The sequence below is a fragment of the Harpia harpyja genome, chromosome 2 (assembly GCF_026419915.1).
Source record: "Harpia harpyja isolate bHarHar1 chromosome 2, bHarHar1 primary haplotype, whole genome shotgun sequence".
In the NCBI taxonomy this organism is placed as follows: domain Eukaryota; kingdom Metazoa; phylum Chordata; class Aves; order Accipitriformes; family Accipitridae; genus Harpia; species Harpia harpyja.
Genome location: NC_068941.1, coordinates 25810095 through 25828823, shown reverse-complemented (window position 1 = coordinate 25828823; position 18729 = coordinate 25810095). Strand labels below are relative to the sequence as shown.

The following is an 18729-nucleotide window of genomic DNA, read 5'->3' as shown; positions in this document are numbered from 1 at the left end:
GAGCCGGTGTCCTAGAGGCTACAGGTTGGGGTTAGACCAAGTCTGCTTGACAGCATCAGTAGGAGAGTTGTGCATGCAGCTTTTTGGCTGTTGTAAAATCCTTTCACTCATGGTCTGGCAGGCTGTTTGGGTCTAACAATCCTCGATTTGAAGACAGCTGTTTTGAATCACCATAAAGATACGCGCCAGGAGAGAATGGCCCTTGTGAAACCCGTACTCTACCGAGAGTCAGTGTTGAACACAAAGGCAACGCTCTGTTCTGGGGCAAGCCGTGGTGCTCGAGCCCGAGTGAGGACAGACCTTGGGACGCGAGAAGATGCCTTGCAGGAGTGCTGTGCAGTAGTGCCTGGGGGTCAGTTTCGGAGAACAAGGGCTGCAGGCTCTCTGCTGCAGCTCAGCTTGTGTGCCCGACAGTCACGTCAGGACCTCTCCAAAGGGCAGGGGAAAGCAAGCAGGACGAGCGCTTGTCAGCATGGCCCGAGCTGGGCCCTGCATTTACCTCTCTGCGAAGTGGAATGGGCTGAGCAGCCCGGCTTGTCCCTGCGGCTCCTGACCCTGCCCCCCTGGGACGGGGCATCCGCCTCCCTGCCGAGCCTGGACATCGCACCGGAGGCTCCCCACGCCCTGCAAGCCCCTGCCTTTCCCTGGGCGGGGGACAGCCCAGCGCCCCCTCAGCCTCCGCACGGCCCCGCAGCCCCCGCACCGCCGAGGGAGGGAGGGAGGGACGGGTGGGCGGCCGCGGCTGCTCCCCCTCCCGCCCCCGCCTCCCCTCCCCTCCCCGCCTCCCCTCCCCTCCCTCTCCCGGCTGCCCGTGACGGGCAGCGAGCGAGGCGGGCAGCGGCGTTTCCGCCCGCCCCGGCTCCGTAGGGAGCGCGGGAGCATCGGTCCGTCTCTGCCGCCGCCCGGCCCCGTCCTGTCTCGGGGCCCCGGGCCCAGCCGAGCGCGCAGGTGAGGGCAGCCCCGCGGGACCGGGACCGGGGAGGAGGCACCGGGCCCTGCCGTTGGGTGCGTGCCGGGACCTGGGGAGGCCGGGACCTGGCTGGGGTGCCTGGAGGAGCTGCGGCCTCCCCGGAGTGACGCCGGGCTCCGGCGGGGCAGGCGCGTCGGCCGTGGTGGTGGCCCGGCAGCACCGGCACCCCGCGGCCCTGAGGTGGACCCGGTTTCTGGGGAGCGCAGCCCGGGCAGTCGGCGCCGACTTGCGCTGAATCCCTTGAGCAGCCCGCGCCGGGTGGGGAGCCCGGGCATCCTCTTCTCTCCTGGGTGGGTTTTGGGTCCGCCCGGTTCCTGGCTACGTCTCTGCTAGTGGCAGACCCCTCGAAAAAGCATGTGAGGTGCCCTGTAGTAAACACAGAGCGTGCTCTATTTTTGCGTTTTGTCTTATTACTTATGGGTGAAGATTGGCCAAACCTTGGAGGCATAAGGTTTTAAGTATTCTGTTAGAATTAACTACTGTAATGCGGAATTACCTATCAGTCTTTTCTTGAGTCCTGCTACATACTGGGCCGTGAGTTTCCTATACTAGTTGCCAATAACGGGCACCGTGTGGAAACAGGGATCTGTCAGATCTGACTGCTTGTTCCATTGTGCACTGACAATTAATTGTGCATATACAACAGGAAGACAGACGTTCCCAATGTTTTCACTCCAGTGCAGTTATATTATGAACTTTAATCGTCATCTCTTCATACAGTAAACCTGTTCCTTTTCTGGATGCAATCTAAATAGGTTTTTCTGTGCCTTGGGGCAGTCACCCTATCCTTTTGTAAAGGTCATTGTAAAATGTCTGTGATATCCTTTTTTTTGAAATGTGGTGACTGCCACTGCATTTAGTAGCAGAGGCTGCCCCCATATTGTGTGTGATGACATATTTCCTGTAATCTCCATTTTTACACTAGATGTTGTAACATTTAGTTTAGGTTGGTTGTTGGTTTGTTGTTTGGGTTTTTTTTTTTAATATGGTTGCATGCTGAGCTAAGATCTTTGGTTAAGCCATATGCAGTGACACATAGGTCCTTCTTCAGAGTTATTTGATTTGGTACCTTGATGTGCAATTTCTTTAAATACTCCTGTGCAGTACAGATTTACCTTTATTTCTGACATACTACCCTGTTATCGAGCTGAAGCACCAGCTGTCAAAATGCATCCAGGAAATTGGGGCAAAAGAAAAATATTATGCAAAGTCACAACAAGCAAGACAGTTTTAAGGAAAACTAGATTTGCAATGTGAGCTACCTTGTCAAGTATTTAAATTCTAACCCACTGAAGGCTGCAAACCAGAACAGAATTGTGTGTCTTTTAAAAGTATGGTTATACTAGCCAGTAGAAGCAAATTGCTGAAGCTTCCCAATTCATTTATTGTTGTCTGATCAGTGTACCTTGTCAGGGGCATGTTCTTACCTGGTTCCAATGAAATGGTAAAAGAGATTAGCTTAAGCTACATCACTTGGGATTCAACCTGAAAAAGTTGTACTTCATTCATGAGGCAGACCAACAGCTGCTTTGGGCCTACTGATGACTGATCACAATAGCAGCATGATTGCCTGGTTAGTGCACCAGTACTTTTATATAACTTATTAAAATAGCTTATTGATGAGGCAAAAATCAGAGTCCAAGGAAACAATTTTCTGTTTCATCTGAGGCAGGTATTTCCTGTGCTGTGGTCTTCTGCAATAGCAGGTTACAATTGAACAAGATTCATGAAGAGCCTGAGCAAGGGTTTTGGGAAAAGCTCTGTGTGGTGCTAAGGCCCAGACAACACAGCCCTAAGGTCATTCCTTCTCTTGTGGCGGAGGCCTCCTTAGGCTTGAACTAAACCAAACTGTAACCTGGCACTGTTGTGGCTCACAGATGGGATTTATAGGCAGGCATTGCTCCCCAAGACTAGTTCTGGGGTGCAGTGGGTTAGTGATTGTTGAACACTAGACTCCCAAAAGCAACATGTTAGTTTTTCCCCCCCTCAACTTGTGTGTTTAATACAGTGTGACCTAAGCAGCAGGCACTTCTTCCTCACTCCTCTTAAAATGATACAATACAATATGCCAAAGACAGTGTCCAGGGAAGAAGGTGGGTCACTGCAAATCTACTGAAGGCTGCTAGTTGCAGCAAGTGCTTGGAGCATAGGTGTTCTGACAGGAGTCCAAGCTCTTTTTTTTTTTTCCTGGTCACTTTTCATGATTAGACAACGGAAAGGGGTAATTCACCGTAAAAGGTAATTGACAGCAGTAGCTGCTGTTACACTAACAAATAAACGTGAGCCAGTTTTAAACAATTAAGAGAGCTGCAGAAACAGGGCCAGGTGCCTGCTCTTGGTAGGAATAAATCAGGTCTAACTCTGTGCTGCCCTGAATTTGTCATCAGCAAAAGATAGCAAGGTTGGTCAAACTTTTGGAGTGATGTCTGTATGAGAAAGGACTGAGAAAGCTAGTAGTTGTCATTTTGGGAAATAATTCAGGCTTACGTTCAGGCAGAGAGGTAGGACGGAAATTTAAAAAACAGCATAGAAAAGGTTAATAGAGATAAGTCTTTCTGAAACTGGCTTTTCCTAACTTTGATATCCCTGGTTTTGTACTGGAAGAAACAAACAAAGGAGGTAGTTCTTCATGCAAGAAGGAGACCCGTGCAACTCCTTGCTAGGGTCCTGCCAGGGTCTGCAGATATGAAGCTTAGAGGGGTTAGAAGGGATGAGACAAGTACTAGGATTAGAAACGCACTGAGGATTAAATAAAGCATATCAGGCTCAGGAAATATGAAATTTCAGACAGTATTTCAGTCAAGCAGCCCATATGTTCATCCTGTTGATACCCTTTCCTGGGCATCTCCTTATGGCCATGGTTGGAGACGGTTTACAAGCTAGCCAGACCCCTGTTCTGATCAGTATGACTGTTCTTTTACGGTCATAACCCTTAAAGTTTTTTTTTAAATTATTATTAACACATATGCTTAATAATCACATATCCTTTATGCCAGGCAGATATGCACCCACTGGTTAAATTAGTCTGTGTACTCAATAATTATTCCTCAACAAGGAAGTGACCCAACTTTTTTTTTGCTTCTAACAATTTTCTTGCTTCAGCAGTAGAGCGCCAAGCTTTTCTCCTTCCTGCTGTTTGTTTTGTCTTTGTTAGGCTGATAGGAGCTTACACATCTCTTCTTCAACTCACAAAAAGAAGTGGTAGGCATCAGATCTTTTGCTTTGTATCCACCAACCTACCTACCTCTTCTACCTACCCACCCCTTTACTATCCCCTTTCTATCCACCAACCTACCTACCCCTTTACTCCTCTGACTTTCAGGACTGGAAAGAATGAAAGCAATTGACAATGTTTACTATAGCTGTATATCTGAAATTCAGCTGCCCGTTAATTACTAAATTAATTACTTAGCATGCCATGAATTTTTTTTTTTCCTTCTTGTTGGGGAATGAAATAAAACTGCAAATTTATTTTCTCACCTAGGTATCTGGACAAAATGGGGAATGGATCAGTGAAACCCAAGCATCTGAGGCGGCCGGATAGACATGTAGCAAACCTCTCTATTGGCTGTGCTAGCAACCATAAGTTTTTGAAGGACCCAGGTCCAGGCATCAATGTGATCAATGGGCAAGCTGATGTTCTTTGCAGCAGGGTGCTTGAACTGGAAAAGGAGCTGAAGAGAAAAAATCAAAAGTTGCAAGAGGGTCAAAGTCGTGTTGCTGAGCTTCAGGAACAGCTGGCTGTGCAGACTAAGGTCATAGAAGAACTCACCAAGGAACTTCAGAGCAAGTGTATACAGTTGAACAAGCTGCAGGATGTTGTTAGCACTCAAGGAGAGCACTCTCTTCAGCCTTCTCCATTTAAAGTGTCTTCAAGGATTCAAGTCTCTGCCGATAGGAGGAGAGGAGCAAAGGAAGGTGTATCTGCAGAGCCGACGACATGGCTGTATGGTTTGAACAGGCAAGCTATGTTTTCCTTTGAAAAAGCAAGAGTACGAAAGGATTCCAGGTGAGCTCGTTTCAGGGGGATTATATGCTTGTGTGTTATGGGTTTGTGTGGTGGGGTGTTTTTGGTAGCAGGGGAGGGGCCGCAGGGGTGGCTCCTGTGAGAAGCTGCTAGAAGCTTCCCCGGCTCCAAGTCGGACCTGCCTCTGGCCCAGGCCGACCCAAACAGTGACGGTGGTAGCACCTCTGGGATAACGCATTTAAAAAGTGAAACCTGCAGTGAACAGGGGGATTGGAATGCGAGAGGAACACCTCTGCAGATACCAAGGTCATCGAGGAAGGAGGGGGAGGAGGTGCGCCAGAGGAGGGGATGCCCCTGCAGCCCGTGGTGAGACGGCAGGCTGTCCCCCCCCAGCCCATGGAGGGGAGTGGGAGAGCAGATGCCCCAAAGATGGCTGTGACTCCATGGGAAAGCCCGTGCTGGAGCAGTTTGTGACTGAAGATCGGCCTGCGGAAAGGACCCACGCCAGGGAATTTTGTGAGGAACTGCAGCCCAAGGAAGGGACTCACACTGGAGAAGTTTGTGAAGGACTGTCTCCCGTGGGAGGGACCCCACGGTGGAGCAGGGGACAAGCGAGGAGTCCTCCTCCCCCTGAGGAGGAAGGAGCGGCAGAGACAAGGTGTGGGGAGCTGACCCCAATCCCCACCCCCTGTTCCCCTGCGCCGCCGCGGGGAAGAGGTGGAGAGAACCAGGAGCGGAGTTGAGTCAGGAAGGAGGGAGGGGTGGGGGGAAGGTGTTCTAAGGTTTGGTTTTACTTCCTGATATCCTTGTTTTGATTTGACTTGTAGTAAATTAAATTGGTTCTGTTTCTTCCCCAAGTTGAGCCTGTCCTTTGCCGGTGACCATAAGTGGTGAGTGATCCCTCCCAGTCCTTATCTCGACTCACGAGCCTGCCTTTATATTTTCTCCTCATCCCACCCTGGCCGGGGGGCAGGGAGGGAAGTGAGTGAGTGGCTGCGCCGTGCTTTGTTACCGGCTGGGCTGAAACCACGACACTTGTGTTACAAGGATATTACTTTTATGACAATGATATCCTCTCCTCATGATAAATCAAGATTAAAGTATCCATCTTTTTTATATAGGCTTTGTCACTGTGGTAGTTAGATGCTGGTTGAGTTCATGTGTAACTTTAACCAAGAATCATCTGTGTCCCACAGACTTCAGATGAAGAGTGGTGGGTAGCCTCTGTATTTTAGTTGAGGAGACTCTTATAGTCTCTTTGGGATTTATCTTTACTGCCAGCTAAGCAGAACCTAAGCCTCTTCTCAGGTCTAGGTTTGCCTAGTGCTTGCAGCAGAAGCTATACTCTGGAGCACTGACAAGCAGAAGGCTGGATGCCTTCATGTGTGTTCAGATTCTTATTCCTATAGCATGGATGGCTTGGGAAGGAGCAGGTGGCCCCAGCTCAGCTCTCCCAAATGCAGTATGGACATGGATTCTGAGCTGTGTACAAAGTTTGTCAGCCCAGTTTCAACTCAAGTCTGGTGCGAAATATAATGAATTGTTTTGTACGGTGCGATTATCCTCTTAGGAGCTTCCTCCTGCCCTCCAGATTCTGACAGTCATGGTGTAGGACCCTAATTTTACTTGTTCCTCTTTGAATCCAATTATACTTCTAGCCTCTGCAAGAGCCAGAAATATCTGTGGTTACAGCTGATCTTGTGGACAGAGGTATCAGACTGGTATCCTTAAACATACCTTAGACCCTCTTTTACTTTGCAGTGTAGACACAATCTGAGTATCTGTTTTAACATAGTGGTAGCCAGAATCTATGTGGACTTCAGCCAGCAGCTTAAGTGCCTCAGATTTGTGGGGAGCTTTATTGTTTTGTTAAGAATTCATGGCGCATTTGAGTAGGCCTGAGAGTCATCAGACTTGGTTTCTCATCCATCATGTCCAGCATTGCACATTAGAGGCCATCTTGTGAACCAGAAAGGCTGCCTGCGTCACCATAAGGAGCTGAAATCTTCAGCTAGCAGTGTTTTTCCAGAGTAAGGGAACTCTATTAACATTTTATCACAAGTACCTGGGCAGTTTAAATAATTGTTTGGTTTAGGAGTGTTCTATTTGTAATTACCTGTTTTCTCCTTGGTATGATCCTTGTACTGCAGTCCACCACATGGCTTTCAGAGACAGAATTGTGACAGCACTGAGGATTGAAGCGAGAAGAGCCAGTTGATTAGCAAAGTGCAGCACAGACTTTGCCTTTCAGAACAAAAACAAATATTGCAGCTTAAGTAATCCAAGTGTAATGCTGATCATGCGATAGAAACAGAGCTAGAAATTTGCCTTCTTGATTCAGTGGCTTAGCACTTCTAAAAACATTTTCTTTTTAGCTGTTTTCTTGTCTTTCTAAAAGATTTAGTGTAACATAACAGGATAAAGGAGCAGTTCTCTTCCCTCCTTTCATCTCTTACAATCTGGTTCAGAGAGATTGTCATTGTTACTGCTAAGGCTCCCATAGATTCATAACAATTTAGAACACACCATTCCTAAATTTATTCTGATATTTACTCCTCTGGAAACAACTGACTGCTTAAGTATGCACTGCATTGGCAGTAAGAGCACACCATCCTCCCCTCCCCTCCCCACCATTTCCAGCTTTTCTATGATTCTGTTTGTACCTTCGTTTTCTTCTCTTTAGTACTTGCACATTCTTGAATTTTCATTTAAATTCTTGTCTTCCATGATGGCCATTAAGCTTGGATTTGCCTGTTAATTATTGTCCTTAGAGTAAGTAATTTGAGAAGGAACTAGAACTCATCATTTGTTTGATTGTCTAGTGCTAGCAAGCGTACCAACTTGGCCAGAGCAATTAGCATTAGAGAGTTTGCCTTGTGTTCTACACAAAAAAAGAAGTTGCTCCTCAAGCTCCAGTGCGAAACTAAGTAAAACCAATTTTGAATGTGCAACCAAATCTTCAATTTTTAATACTAGAATATTAATTTAACATAAATATATGATTTCAATTGACTAAAGAGTTTATGGGAGTTTCATGGGAGGCAGGATTATGACTGAAGAAAAACATATCTTGCAGCAGCCCTGCAGTAAAGGACTTGGGGAAACTGGTGAATGTTAAATTGAATATGAGGCAGCAACGTGTGCTTGCAGCCCAGAAAGCCAACCATACCCTGGGCTGCATAAAAAGAATAATGACCAGCAGCTTGAGGGAGGTGATCCTCCCCCTGTACTCCACTCTTGAGACCCCACTTGCAGTACTGTGTCCAGCTCTGGTGCCTGCAGCACAAGATAGACATGGACCTGTTGGAGGGGGTCCAGAGGAGGGCCACAAAAATCATCAGAGGGCTGGAATACCTCTCCTATGAAGAAAGGCTGAGAGAGTTGGGGTTGGTCAGCCTAGAGAAGAGAAGCCTCTGAGGGGACCTTATTTCAGTCTTTCAGTATATAAAGAGGACTTGCAAGAAAGACAGAGAAAGACTTTTTACCAAGGCCTGTAGTTAGAGGACCAGTGGCAACAGTTTTAAACTGAAAGAGGGTAGGTTAGATTGGATATAAGGAAGAAGCCTTTTGACGATGAGGGTGGTGAGGCACTGGAACAGGTTGCCCAGAGAATTTGTGGATGCCCCATCCCTGGAAGTGTTAAAGGTCAGGTTGGACGGGGCTTTGAGCAACCTGATCTAGTAGTGAAAGATGTCCCTGCCCATGGCTGGGGCATTGTATTAGATGATCTTTTAAGGTGCCTTCCAACTCAAATCATTCCATTCCCCCATCCTTTCCTCCATCATCTTACAGTTGATCTCTTGAATACTAAATCATCAGAGGGGCTAGAATTAAGAAAAAGTGACTTCTAGGGTATCCTAAGTATTCAGTAGATCCTTCCAGACATTAAAAATTTAATTGCTTAGAATATTAAACTTATCTTCAACTTCATATTTTACCCATAATTTTCTGCAATTAACCATTTTCCAGCTTGAGCTCTTGGTAGGAAATAAAGTGCCAGCCTTCCTGTGTTTTACATGTAGGTCCAAGAGCATGGTCCAGTTGTCAGAAAGACAGTTAAGTAGCGGAATAAGATCTTGTATTATTGGCATTACAGCAGGTGGTCTTTGTTGTTGTTGGAGTTTTTTTAGTGATGCTTTGTGTTAATGTTCTTTTTAGCCTAAGTAGTCATGTAAAAGACAGGTCAGACTAGTTTTGGTTTTATATACAGTTTAGAACATCTCCAAGAGTTCATGTCTTTGAACCTTTGGCTAAGGTTCTGAAACTTAAATCTGTCTTATTAATGGGTACTTGTCATGTGCTTTGCAGTGATCAAAGTGACTTTGTTCAAATATCTTAGGCTTTGAAAGACTAGACATCTTGGACTACAGTACAGCAAGTATGGGTGACTTGAGTTAATACATATGCAAGGTACTAACGAAACCTCAATTCCTGTGGCATAATCAATTTTTAAAAATCTTGAAGATCATACCTAAAGTATTTGTCGTTTGCAAGATAACATTTTTTTCCTGCTACAGCCAGCTTAACATTAGATGCTGCTCTGTGACAACTCTTAGACCTGGACAGAATGCTTTTTTAAACTACCCTTATAGAAAATGTATTTTATAAAGCAACATACATTATAGTCACAGAAGGAAGAATTTATGCTTTCTCCAACAAATCAAGTTATAGTGAAAAATCTTGCTCAGACTTCTGGGGTGGGGGCAGATACGTCTTTCGATGCGATAGTGGCCAAAGTATTATTTGATCTTCCAAATACTTTGGAAGCAAACAGATGTGAAAAAACGACTACAAAACTGTTTTAGACATAGCACTACTATGCCTCTCAGTTAGATAAGCCTGCAATACACATGCACTTGTTTAAGCCAGCATCACCTTGCTATCGAGACAACCAAATTCTGGAAGGTACAAACATTTTGTTTCCTTACCTGGGCTGTAAATACTGTAGTAGGTCAAATTCAGACAGTTGGCATACATGTAAGGACAAAGTCTAACCTTCACTGTCTACAGAATTCTGTCCACTGTAATTAAAAAATACTGATCCTTTAGCCTAACAGTGTCTATAGAAGTGTTTAGAGTCATTGATATAGGTAGCTGCCTCCCCTTTACAGAGAGAGGACTTAATGCAGCCCCACTTCTGCATAAGACAATTGCAGTGTTGCTACACAGTTGTGAAAGGAGCTGTTTCAGAAGGAAGGGAAGCTCCATGCTATATTTGCATTGAGTCCAGAGTGTTAGCAGTCCCTTTTAGAAACATTTGTAAAACAAATGGCACAATTTTATGCTATTCATTTAGTAGGGTTTTAAGTGCCATACTTTTGTTTGGAGTATCTCAGCATGAATGATTTTAATGAAAGTTTTAGAAGCTTTCAACGGTTCTTGATCTATCCTGTATGAGTGGATGTTTTCTCATGGATATATTTCATCTCTTGAGCTAGTTGGATAGATCCATCTCAGTTTCCAAAAATATGAGTTTTTCCTTAATGGGAGTTTGAGCATTGAAAATTTAACTAAAACCTGAAGATTTTAGAGTTGGAACATGGTATTTGACAGCAGATCTCTCCAGTCTTTCAAATGGAAATTTTTTTAATCTCTTATCCTTTGCAGTGTTAAGAATCTAGGTGTCTCAGTATCTGTAGGACTTGGTTCTCCATTTTTCTGTGTCCTTCCACAGCATGCTATCACCATTAGCAGCATTTAAGCTGCCTATATCAAGTCCCTTCCCATTATGGGCTCAGGATCATGACCCAGTTCTGTTATTGGTTGGGGAAGAACTATCTTGACACTTGACATTGATGTCTTTTACCAGTCAAGGCCAGCGGGTAACCAAAAATCTCTCTTTAGTAGCAGGAAGATATATTAAGAGAAAGCATTGCTCTGCAAAGTACATGTTGTACCCTTGTACCTGAGATGACATCTATCTAATGATGGGAATAAATTCCCAATCCTGTTCACAAAAAGCCCTTCTTAGAGTGTCAAGTGCTGTTTCTAGGGGTTGACTGGGAATGTATTGAAAGGGGCAGGGGGAACATTTCCACAAGAGCTAACAGCAGGGAGGGGAACAAAGACTAGAGAAGGACGCTATGGCAAAGCTGGCCCTAGGCAGTGAAGAAAAGTCCTACTAGCAGTGGGACCAAGAAATACCTCAACACCAGAACAGTTGTGTGGAGCTGTGCACTCCCTTTTTAGCCTTTTAGTAATATTTATCAGGACAGTGACGGGCACGAGTACGGGATTAAATGTCTTCTGTCCTTTCAGGACATCTAGTTATTTCCAGCAGCAGTTCTCAAGAGTGGAGCAGGTATAGGAGAAGCCGAGGAAAACAATGGAGAGAAAACTGTTAGATACTGTGCTGGATGCCCATGAAATGAGCAAGCAACTGCTTCAAGAGCCTGAGCCATGGTTATGATACTCATGTGTCCTTCGCTCTGTGGCCATCTGCACTTTCTGAAAACAGCATAGTCTTCTGTTCTGTAGTTCTGGAAGCTTTAGTGCTCATTTTAAGTATCAGTTTATGAGCCATTACTGTATTTTATTGCAGTATTGTATGCATGATGCAGGCCAGGGTGAATTAAATAAGCAAGGTTGGTTTTAGCAGAAAACAAAGTTAGAGTTTATATTCTAATAACCCTGTTGCTTTCGGCAGAAGCTAAGTTATGATCTCTGTTTCTAAACACAGTCCTCACCATAGCATTTTACTTTTCTTGCCTTATCTCATTAACTTTACTTATTTTCAGTCATTACATGGCTGGTAATATTGTAAGTCTACTTACTTGCCTTTACTGACTGTTCATTTTTGGATTTTCCTCAGGAGATTTTCCCACATAACCTAGTTTTGATGATAATCTTGCATTGTTTTATGAATACAAGCAAGAGTGGGCCTTAAATGCTGTTAGGGTGTTTGTTTTGTTATGCAGGTTCCTTACACATGCACATTAGGAACACGGGGACTTAAAGGCAGAATTTATCTTTCACTTCAGCAGTAAAGGAAAACTACTCTGTAGGTCCGTAAAAGCTGCATCCATGCAGCAGTTGTTTAATTGCATTCATTTCTGGCATGGATTCAAGGCACTGCTTTATAGGAAGCCCTTGACCCAGGACATATGCAAATCAATCAGAACTCATAGATTGCCTAGTACATATGTATAGCCAGCTTTGTCTCGGTTGGTTAGGCATTATTAGTGATTCATCCACTGTTGATTTTTCCACATTTTCTTCTTAAAATCCAACCACTGGGCTCTTCCACCAGCAGCTCAAATAGACTGTTCTTGTCTTTACAATTCACCCATTTATATGTGTTTACTACTGCAGAAAATGATGCAGAGGCTCTGTCTCAGTGAGCAGCAAGAACAGGGCTGTTCCACAAGAGTAAGTGAACTGGGGGTGACTACAGCACAGACAATGTGCTCACTAACCAGGGCACCATCCCACAAGGTCTGGACAGGGTAGGCAGAGCAGGGTGGTGATAACAGGGTCCACCAGGAGTCCCACAGAAGAAGAGATCAATCAGATGCAAGCTCTAACCAAGAGACAGAAATAAAGTAGTTAAAATATTGGGCCAATACCCATCCAGAAGACAAAACCAAAATCCATTATTTCCATAACATAGCTCAGGCAAGAATTGAATGCCCAGACCTGAGCTTAAATAGAATATGGAGGCCAATGGGCAGAGGTTGTGGTCCCAAGTGAGGCTGATAGGGGTAGTTAAGGCCTATTACTGCCCTTAGGGCCCTGACAGGCTAGTCCTTGATCACTGATGTGCCTACTTTACATGCCTTTTGTCTGACTTTTACGGATACACTGAAGCTTTTCCAAAAACTTTTTTAACAAAACAACTCGGGATAGGTGCGGTTTGCTGTAGCATCACCGAAGTGTGATATAAGTTTATTTCCCTGAATGCTGAATTTCAGAATGCAAAGAGGTCAGCGTTAATGGCTGCATACCTATATCCACAAGCCCTTGTGTTACATTTTTACTTCTGATTATACCCTAAAAATTCCTAAAAGCAGTAGAGGAAAGGGCCTGCTTTGGAAAGATTGTCTCATGTCTGGTCATTCTCAAAGACACAGAGTGTATTTGGCATCCCACATGAGCAGACTACTACAGATTTTTACTCGGGTAGGAGCATTTATGCTGTTTGTTGTTGTCTGTGCAAAGGAAGCGGGCACAGCAGAAGTAGGAAGAGTTTTGCAGGGGGGTGGATGGAGGGCAAAGAGCAGTGTGGGAGGGATCAGTACTAATCCTCCACCTCCACACACACCTCTCCTGGATCCTGGTCTTATTTTGTGAATTATGGGATTCACATAATTCAACGGGTACTTTGCAAGCTGACCTTGTGATCGTGTCCTGATCATAAGTTTGTTTAGTAGCTATGTTGTCTCAAAAGTGGGGTCGTTTACCCAGTGTGTGAAACGCCAATATACACACAGAGCAGAGATATTTTATTCCAGGTCATGTTTGTGCAAAGATGGGGGCTAGGTGGTAAACCACAAAGTTACCACACCTCATACCTAAACGGGCAAGCAATTTATACAGTTTAGTTTTACATATTTAGTTTCCAAAGTTCTTCCCCAAAACTATTACTGGTAGTTGCTTCTCTAACACGGTTTCTATTGGGCTAGTTTTCCTGGCTTCGAATTAAAGGTACAGTGTTCTTTTATTCTGCAGCGGATGCTCAAGGAGAGTGGGGGGAGTAAGTCTTTTGGTCTTGAATTGAGTCGGTGGTCGTGATCTCCCCCTGCCGCCTTTACCTTTCCCCCAGTTACTGAAGATCTTTGCTGACTTCATGGCTGTTAGCAGTTTTTCAACTTTCAGCGCCTCCTGGGGTAGGATGTTCCCTTCTTATCAGTCTTTTAGTTCTTCTTCTGGGGCATAGTTGTTACCAAGGCATGCCTTATGTATACAAAGGGTATCTTATTTCACAAGACCTTTGTAGTCTTCTTAAGTACATCACTCCTTAAGTACATCATTAGTACCATCAGTGTTGACTTTAACCTTACTACCATCATCAGTTAGAAAAAATATATGAGAATGTTAGAAAAGTGGACCTGATTTTTTTAACAAGTTGCCATTCCTGTACAGGCATAACTTGAAGACATAACTTGCACATTTCTTTCCTTCAGATAAGCAAGGCTATATACCTTAGTCATGCCATGGGGAAAGAATATGGTGAGAAACAGTGCAAAACTTTCTGGGGAGCATGTCTTCTACTGGGAGCCTTTTTACATCTAACTTGATGCTTTCTGCAGGCGGGGTCACACAGGAGGAGAGAGGCCATAGTGTGGCACAGCTAATGGAACACATATTAATTGCAAGGATTGTAACATTTGTCAGTGGTACTGGTCATGTTGTTACTGAAATCCGGAATAAAACTCCTTAACACCAATGTGATGTTAAGAAGCAGGCACTTCGTTTGTTGCAGCACTGGATGCACGGGGGATAATTCCACCTAATGTGCATGCCACAGCTTCAGCACAAACAGGTTATATGGAGTAATAATTACATATTAATCAGATTAATATATATATGCATAAAAATTATTATTAGTGATTATCATACTACTGCCTACATCCGATCATTCGCAATGATGAATTCATTTGAGTCGAAGGGCTGCTTTTATGACCACTGACCCATTTGAGATTCTGCTAGCTATCCTTGAAGTCCTTGTTCTTGTCCTTGTTCTTTGAACTTGAAGCTTAACACAATTTCAGTCACATGTGGTCAATTTCAACATTGTTCTCATCTAGTGTACAGGAACATCTAGTCATAAGAGCAAAGAACTGCAAAACTTATGAACTAGTTAATCACTTAACTACACTTTTGTAATTACCTATATTAACTAGTCCCCTGGCTACACTTTTGTCTATTGTTTCAATCATAATGTTATTTCTTAAACACAAAATTCGATAGAAAATATATGAGGTTTCCACGGTTATAGCTATCATGATTCATTGTACCCAACACAATTCCCTATAGTTACAATTTTAACTTGTAAGTACAGAACTGATTTTTGTATTGTAACAATGTGAGTGTTATAAATGAGAGGAAACACCTTGAGAGGAATGAATGCCTGGTGAATAATATACCCCAACCATGCTGGGTCTTTTAAACTTTGTTTTTTTGTTTGAAACCAGTGAGAAGAAGCTTATCATGGATGCCCTGAACAAAAATCAGTTCTTGAAGAGACTGGAGCCTCACCAGCTCCGAGATATGGTGGAATGTATGTATGAAAGGACTTTCCAGCAAGGGAGCTACATCATCAGACAGGGAGAGCTGGGCAATCACATTTTTGTGCTCAAAGGTGAATACTGCTTACTCGTACAATGCACAAGTGCAAGAAACAGGAAAGTAATTCAGAAGTCGTTGCAGGAAACCACAATGATGATGTTTGTGCTCTTAAATCATTTATACTAGCCTGCTGAGGGCAATGCAAGTTTTACCTGTGAATTTTATGAAACAGAGTGAGAGTAACAAAAAGCACCTTAGAAACTTGAACCTTGATTTAATGCTATTTCATGACTTCTTTCATTTCTGAAAGCCTAGAGGCCAGCAAATCCTTTCTGTTGTAGGTACAGCCAACACTTTCTTTTCCAAAAGAAGAGCAGGTATAATTTAAAATACAGAAAACTGCTCAATGGTGAGACAACTTCTGAAATAAACTTACTTTTCAACATTCATGAGAGTTTACACCAGTTTTCTGTGTATGGGAAATTGAGAGATGAGGTCTGAGTTTACTGTTCTCAAAGCCTGGATTTTTTTTTAAAAAAAGAGCTGCTTGTTTTTTCTGGGAAAAAAACCAAACCACAGAACAAAACCCAAACTTTAGGATAAGAAGACTTTCCTAAAGTAATGCCAACAGGTCTGAAGTAATCTCACTGCAGTCGTCTGTGCTGTCTGTGCTGACTGCTACCGTGTGCATACTCAAATCTCAAATTACAGATCAGCCATGGTGGAGCCCAAGTTTAACACCTGAAAGTTCCTCCTAGTGTCAATACTCTCATCATCTCACCATAAAAAAAAAAAAAATCAGTATTTGTAATTAATTTGCATACTGTATCAATTCTGAACCACTAGAAGGCCCAGAGGCTCATATGAATTAGAGTTCATGCTGTATGGAGTATGTTCTGTTGAGGCAGGAATATTCAAGCCAGGAACATACTGGTATATGTTGGCAAGCGTATATTCTGTCTTCTGGCTTCATATGGATGGGTTAGCTTGAAAAATTGATGGTAGGTGTGTTAGGATAACACAGATAGTGCAGGGAGAAGGAGCAGGTAGGATTTGTAATGGGGTAGTCATATTTTTGCTAGATAAAATGATAACATTTTGAAAAGCGGATGAAATATGAGGAAGAAATTGTGCAACTGTAAATTTTTCTGGCACATTAGACCTTTTTTGAGGAGTCAGTGGGTGTCTTGGAGAGAAGAGGACCAAACTTTAAGAAGTTTAAGGGAAGGTTTTTTTGAGACGTAACCTATGAAGAAATTCAGACTTTCTTTGACTTTTGCTAGGTTTGTAGTAAGGCTCAAGGATAATTTCTTAAAGGAAGATTTAATGTGCTTTTCATTTTTCTGCCCTCTTCTTTGCATTCTGCATATATATACACATGCACGTGTATGAACAGAAAAATCTCATGAGTAATTTATCCTGTGATCACTATTTTAAGACTTGTTTGTCTACACCACACTAGGCTATCTGAACTGGTACTGATTGGTTTGTTGTAGCAAAGGTTTATCCCATCAGGATTTAGAATAACCCTTTTCCATGGCCTTTTTAGTGTTGAAAAGTTTATTTCAGCTTTCCCTCCCTTCCAGAGCAGATTTGTAAATTAGCAATATGTTTAAAAAAAAAAAAAAAATCTCTACTGGTTTGTACATGTGTTTCAAAGCACTGTTTGCATTGTTGCTCCCATTCCTATGTTCCAGGGAGTGGTGAAACCAGAAATATATTGATTTGTTTTCCCTTCACTCTGTGCAGTTGAGCTCAGTTTTAATACCTATTATCCTGATGATTTTTGACAGAGGGCAGTCTGGAGGTATTTCAGCAGAATAAACTACTCTCCTCAATACCTGTGTGGACGACATTTGGTGAACTAGCCATTTTATACAACTGCACACGGACAGCCTCTGTGAAAGGTACCTGAGGTTTATTATAACAACATTGATCACAATGAAAACTAGGTACTTTTGTGAGGTCCCTGTTATATCCAGATTTCCTTTGAAGTTTTCATTTAATAGATGTTTGCATGTCCTGATTATCTACAGTAAGCTCATGTTTCCTTCCTTGAGTTCTTTCTGCTTGGGAACTCTAATAATACTATGCTATGAATATAATTCCATCTCTAGCATGACCTTTGATAAATAGGCATCTCTAAAGTATGCTGGTTAGCCAGATCTGTACCAAACTAACTGCTACGGAAGGATTATGTTTTAATGTTGAACAATTTAGTAGCAGCAATGGTCTTCGGCTCTTATGTTCTTGTGTCAAATGCAACCCTGAGGCTGAAACTACGCTGAGTTTGAAAAGATATTAGAACCATGGCATTTTTAATACAGCAGATAAAGTGTAATTCAAGAGGAAATAAAATAATATGTAGGAATTAGTTGCTTTTGTACTTCTTTTAGTTCTGTATCAAGGTACTGAGTCTTGCTAAGATCCATTTGCACCTAGCATTTGCGACTGGCACTTGGGAGAAGATTTGAGTTTGATTTCAAATGTGGTAGTCAGAGAGATAAAACTTCTAGGTGAGATGTGCTGCTTCTCTGAGGCAAATACTGGCTCTTGCTTTGTGTTTACTGGCTGACCAGGATGGAGTTGTTAAGTGTTGCTCTGATACAAATATCCCTCTTCCTGCATAAGACTGGATATTCATCCGTTAAGTACCCCTTGATTCCTTTTCTAACCTGCCATAATCATTCTCTGACAGACCAGTAAGTGACCAAATATGATTAAATTAATCACTTTTCCACTCTCCACCATTCCATAAATATTACTTGTGTTTGAAGGCTAATTTCTATTCTTGTCTAAATCTGCAGGAACTTTGAACCACCAGTAAGTATGAAGAGTTCATGTTGACTTAAAAAGGAGCAAATGGAATAAAACAAGAAGTTGTTTGCTTTAAAAGCTTCTGGTCTTTCTTCCTGCACCCAGTTTAAGCACTTAATCATTGCTGGCTGTGCAGATGGAAGTTATTACATGTAATCTGTTTTTGTTGCTGCCTGATAAACAGAACAGCATCAATAATGTGATTATTTTTCTTACTAGCACGCTGTTCTACTTTAATATGTTCCCTATTTTTCTTTTTTGCCTGCTGTATAGTATTAGCATTATAAAGTAGTGTTTCTGCATAGTAAGATGTCATGCTGCTTTAGAATTTAACATTAATTGGTTTTGAGGTAGGACAAGAGTTGTCCAATTACGGACAAGAAAGGGTGTTTGAATACTTAAAATCACTGCAGAAACCTGCCCCTCCCCCATAGCTTTCTTGTTGTGGAGGAAGAGCAGTACAATGCCATAACTGAGCATGACTAGTAAATACATATGTGAAAACACTTTTTTGATGCTGGATCTAGTGACACCCTTTACCTGCAGTCTTTGAAAACTGACAAATGAAGGACTTTAGCCAGACAGCATTTCAACGGCTGCTGCTACCCAGCAACATCTTTACATACAGTAGCTGTATTTGAAACTGAGAACATGATTTACTCATGTTTCTGAATTTCTCTTTCTCTATCTCATTTTTGAGATAACAGGCTTTTTTTCTAGCTATATAATTGCTTTATTTACTTAAGGT

General features: G+C 42.9%; 1 protein-coding gene across 2 annotated transcripts in view; it reads left to right on the top strand.

The window, feature by feature from the left end:
* The first annotated feature begins 839 nt into the window (after nt 1-839).
* PRKG2 (protein kinase cGMP-dependent 2) overlaps nt 840-18729 on the top strand; it is a 36521-nt gene continuing 18631 nt past the window's right edge. The window contains exons 1-4 of one of the 2 annotated variants that reach the window (XM_052773646.1): nt 840-948; nt 4455-4979; nt 15071-15237; nt 16958-17071. In XM_052773646.1, the coding sequence (XP_052629606.1) occupies nt 4468-4979; nt 15071-15237; nt 16958-17071 (793 nt within the window). In that variant the 5' untranslated portion in view covers nt 840-948; nt 4455-4467. Of the gene's footprint in view, nt 949-4454; nt 4980-15070; nt 15238-16957; nt 17072-18729 lie in introns of those variants that run through there. The other variant, XM_052773654.1, reaches the window with a different exon arrangement.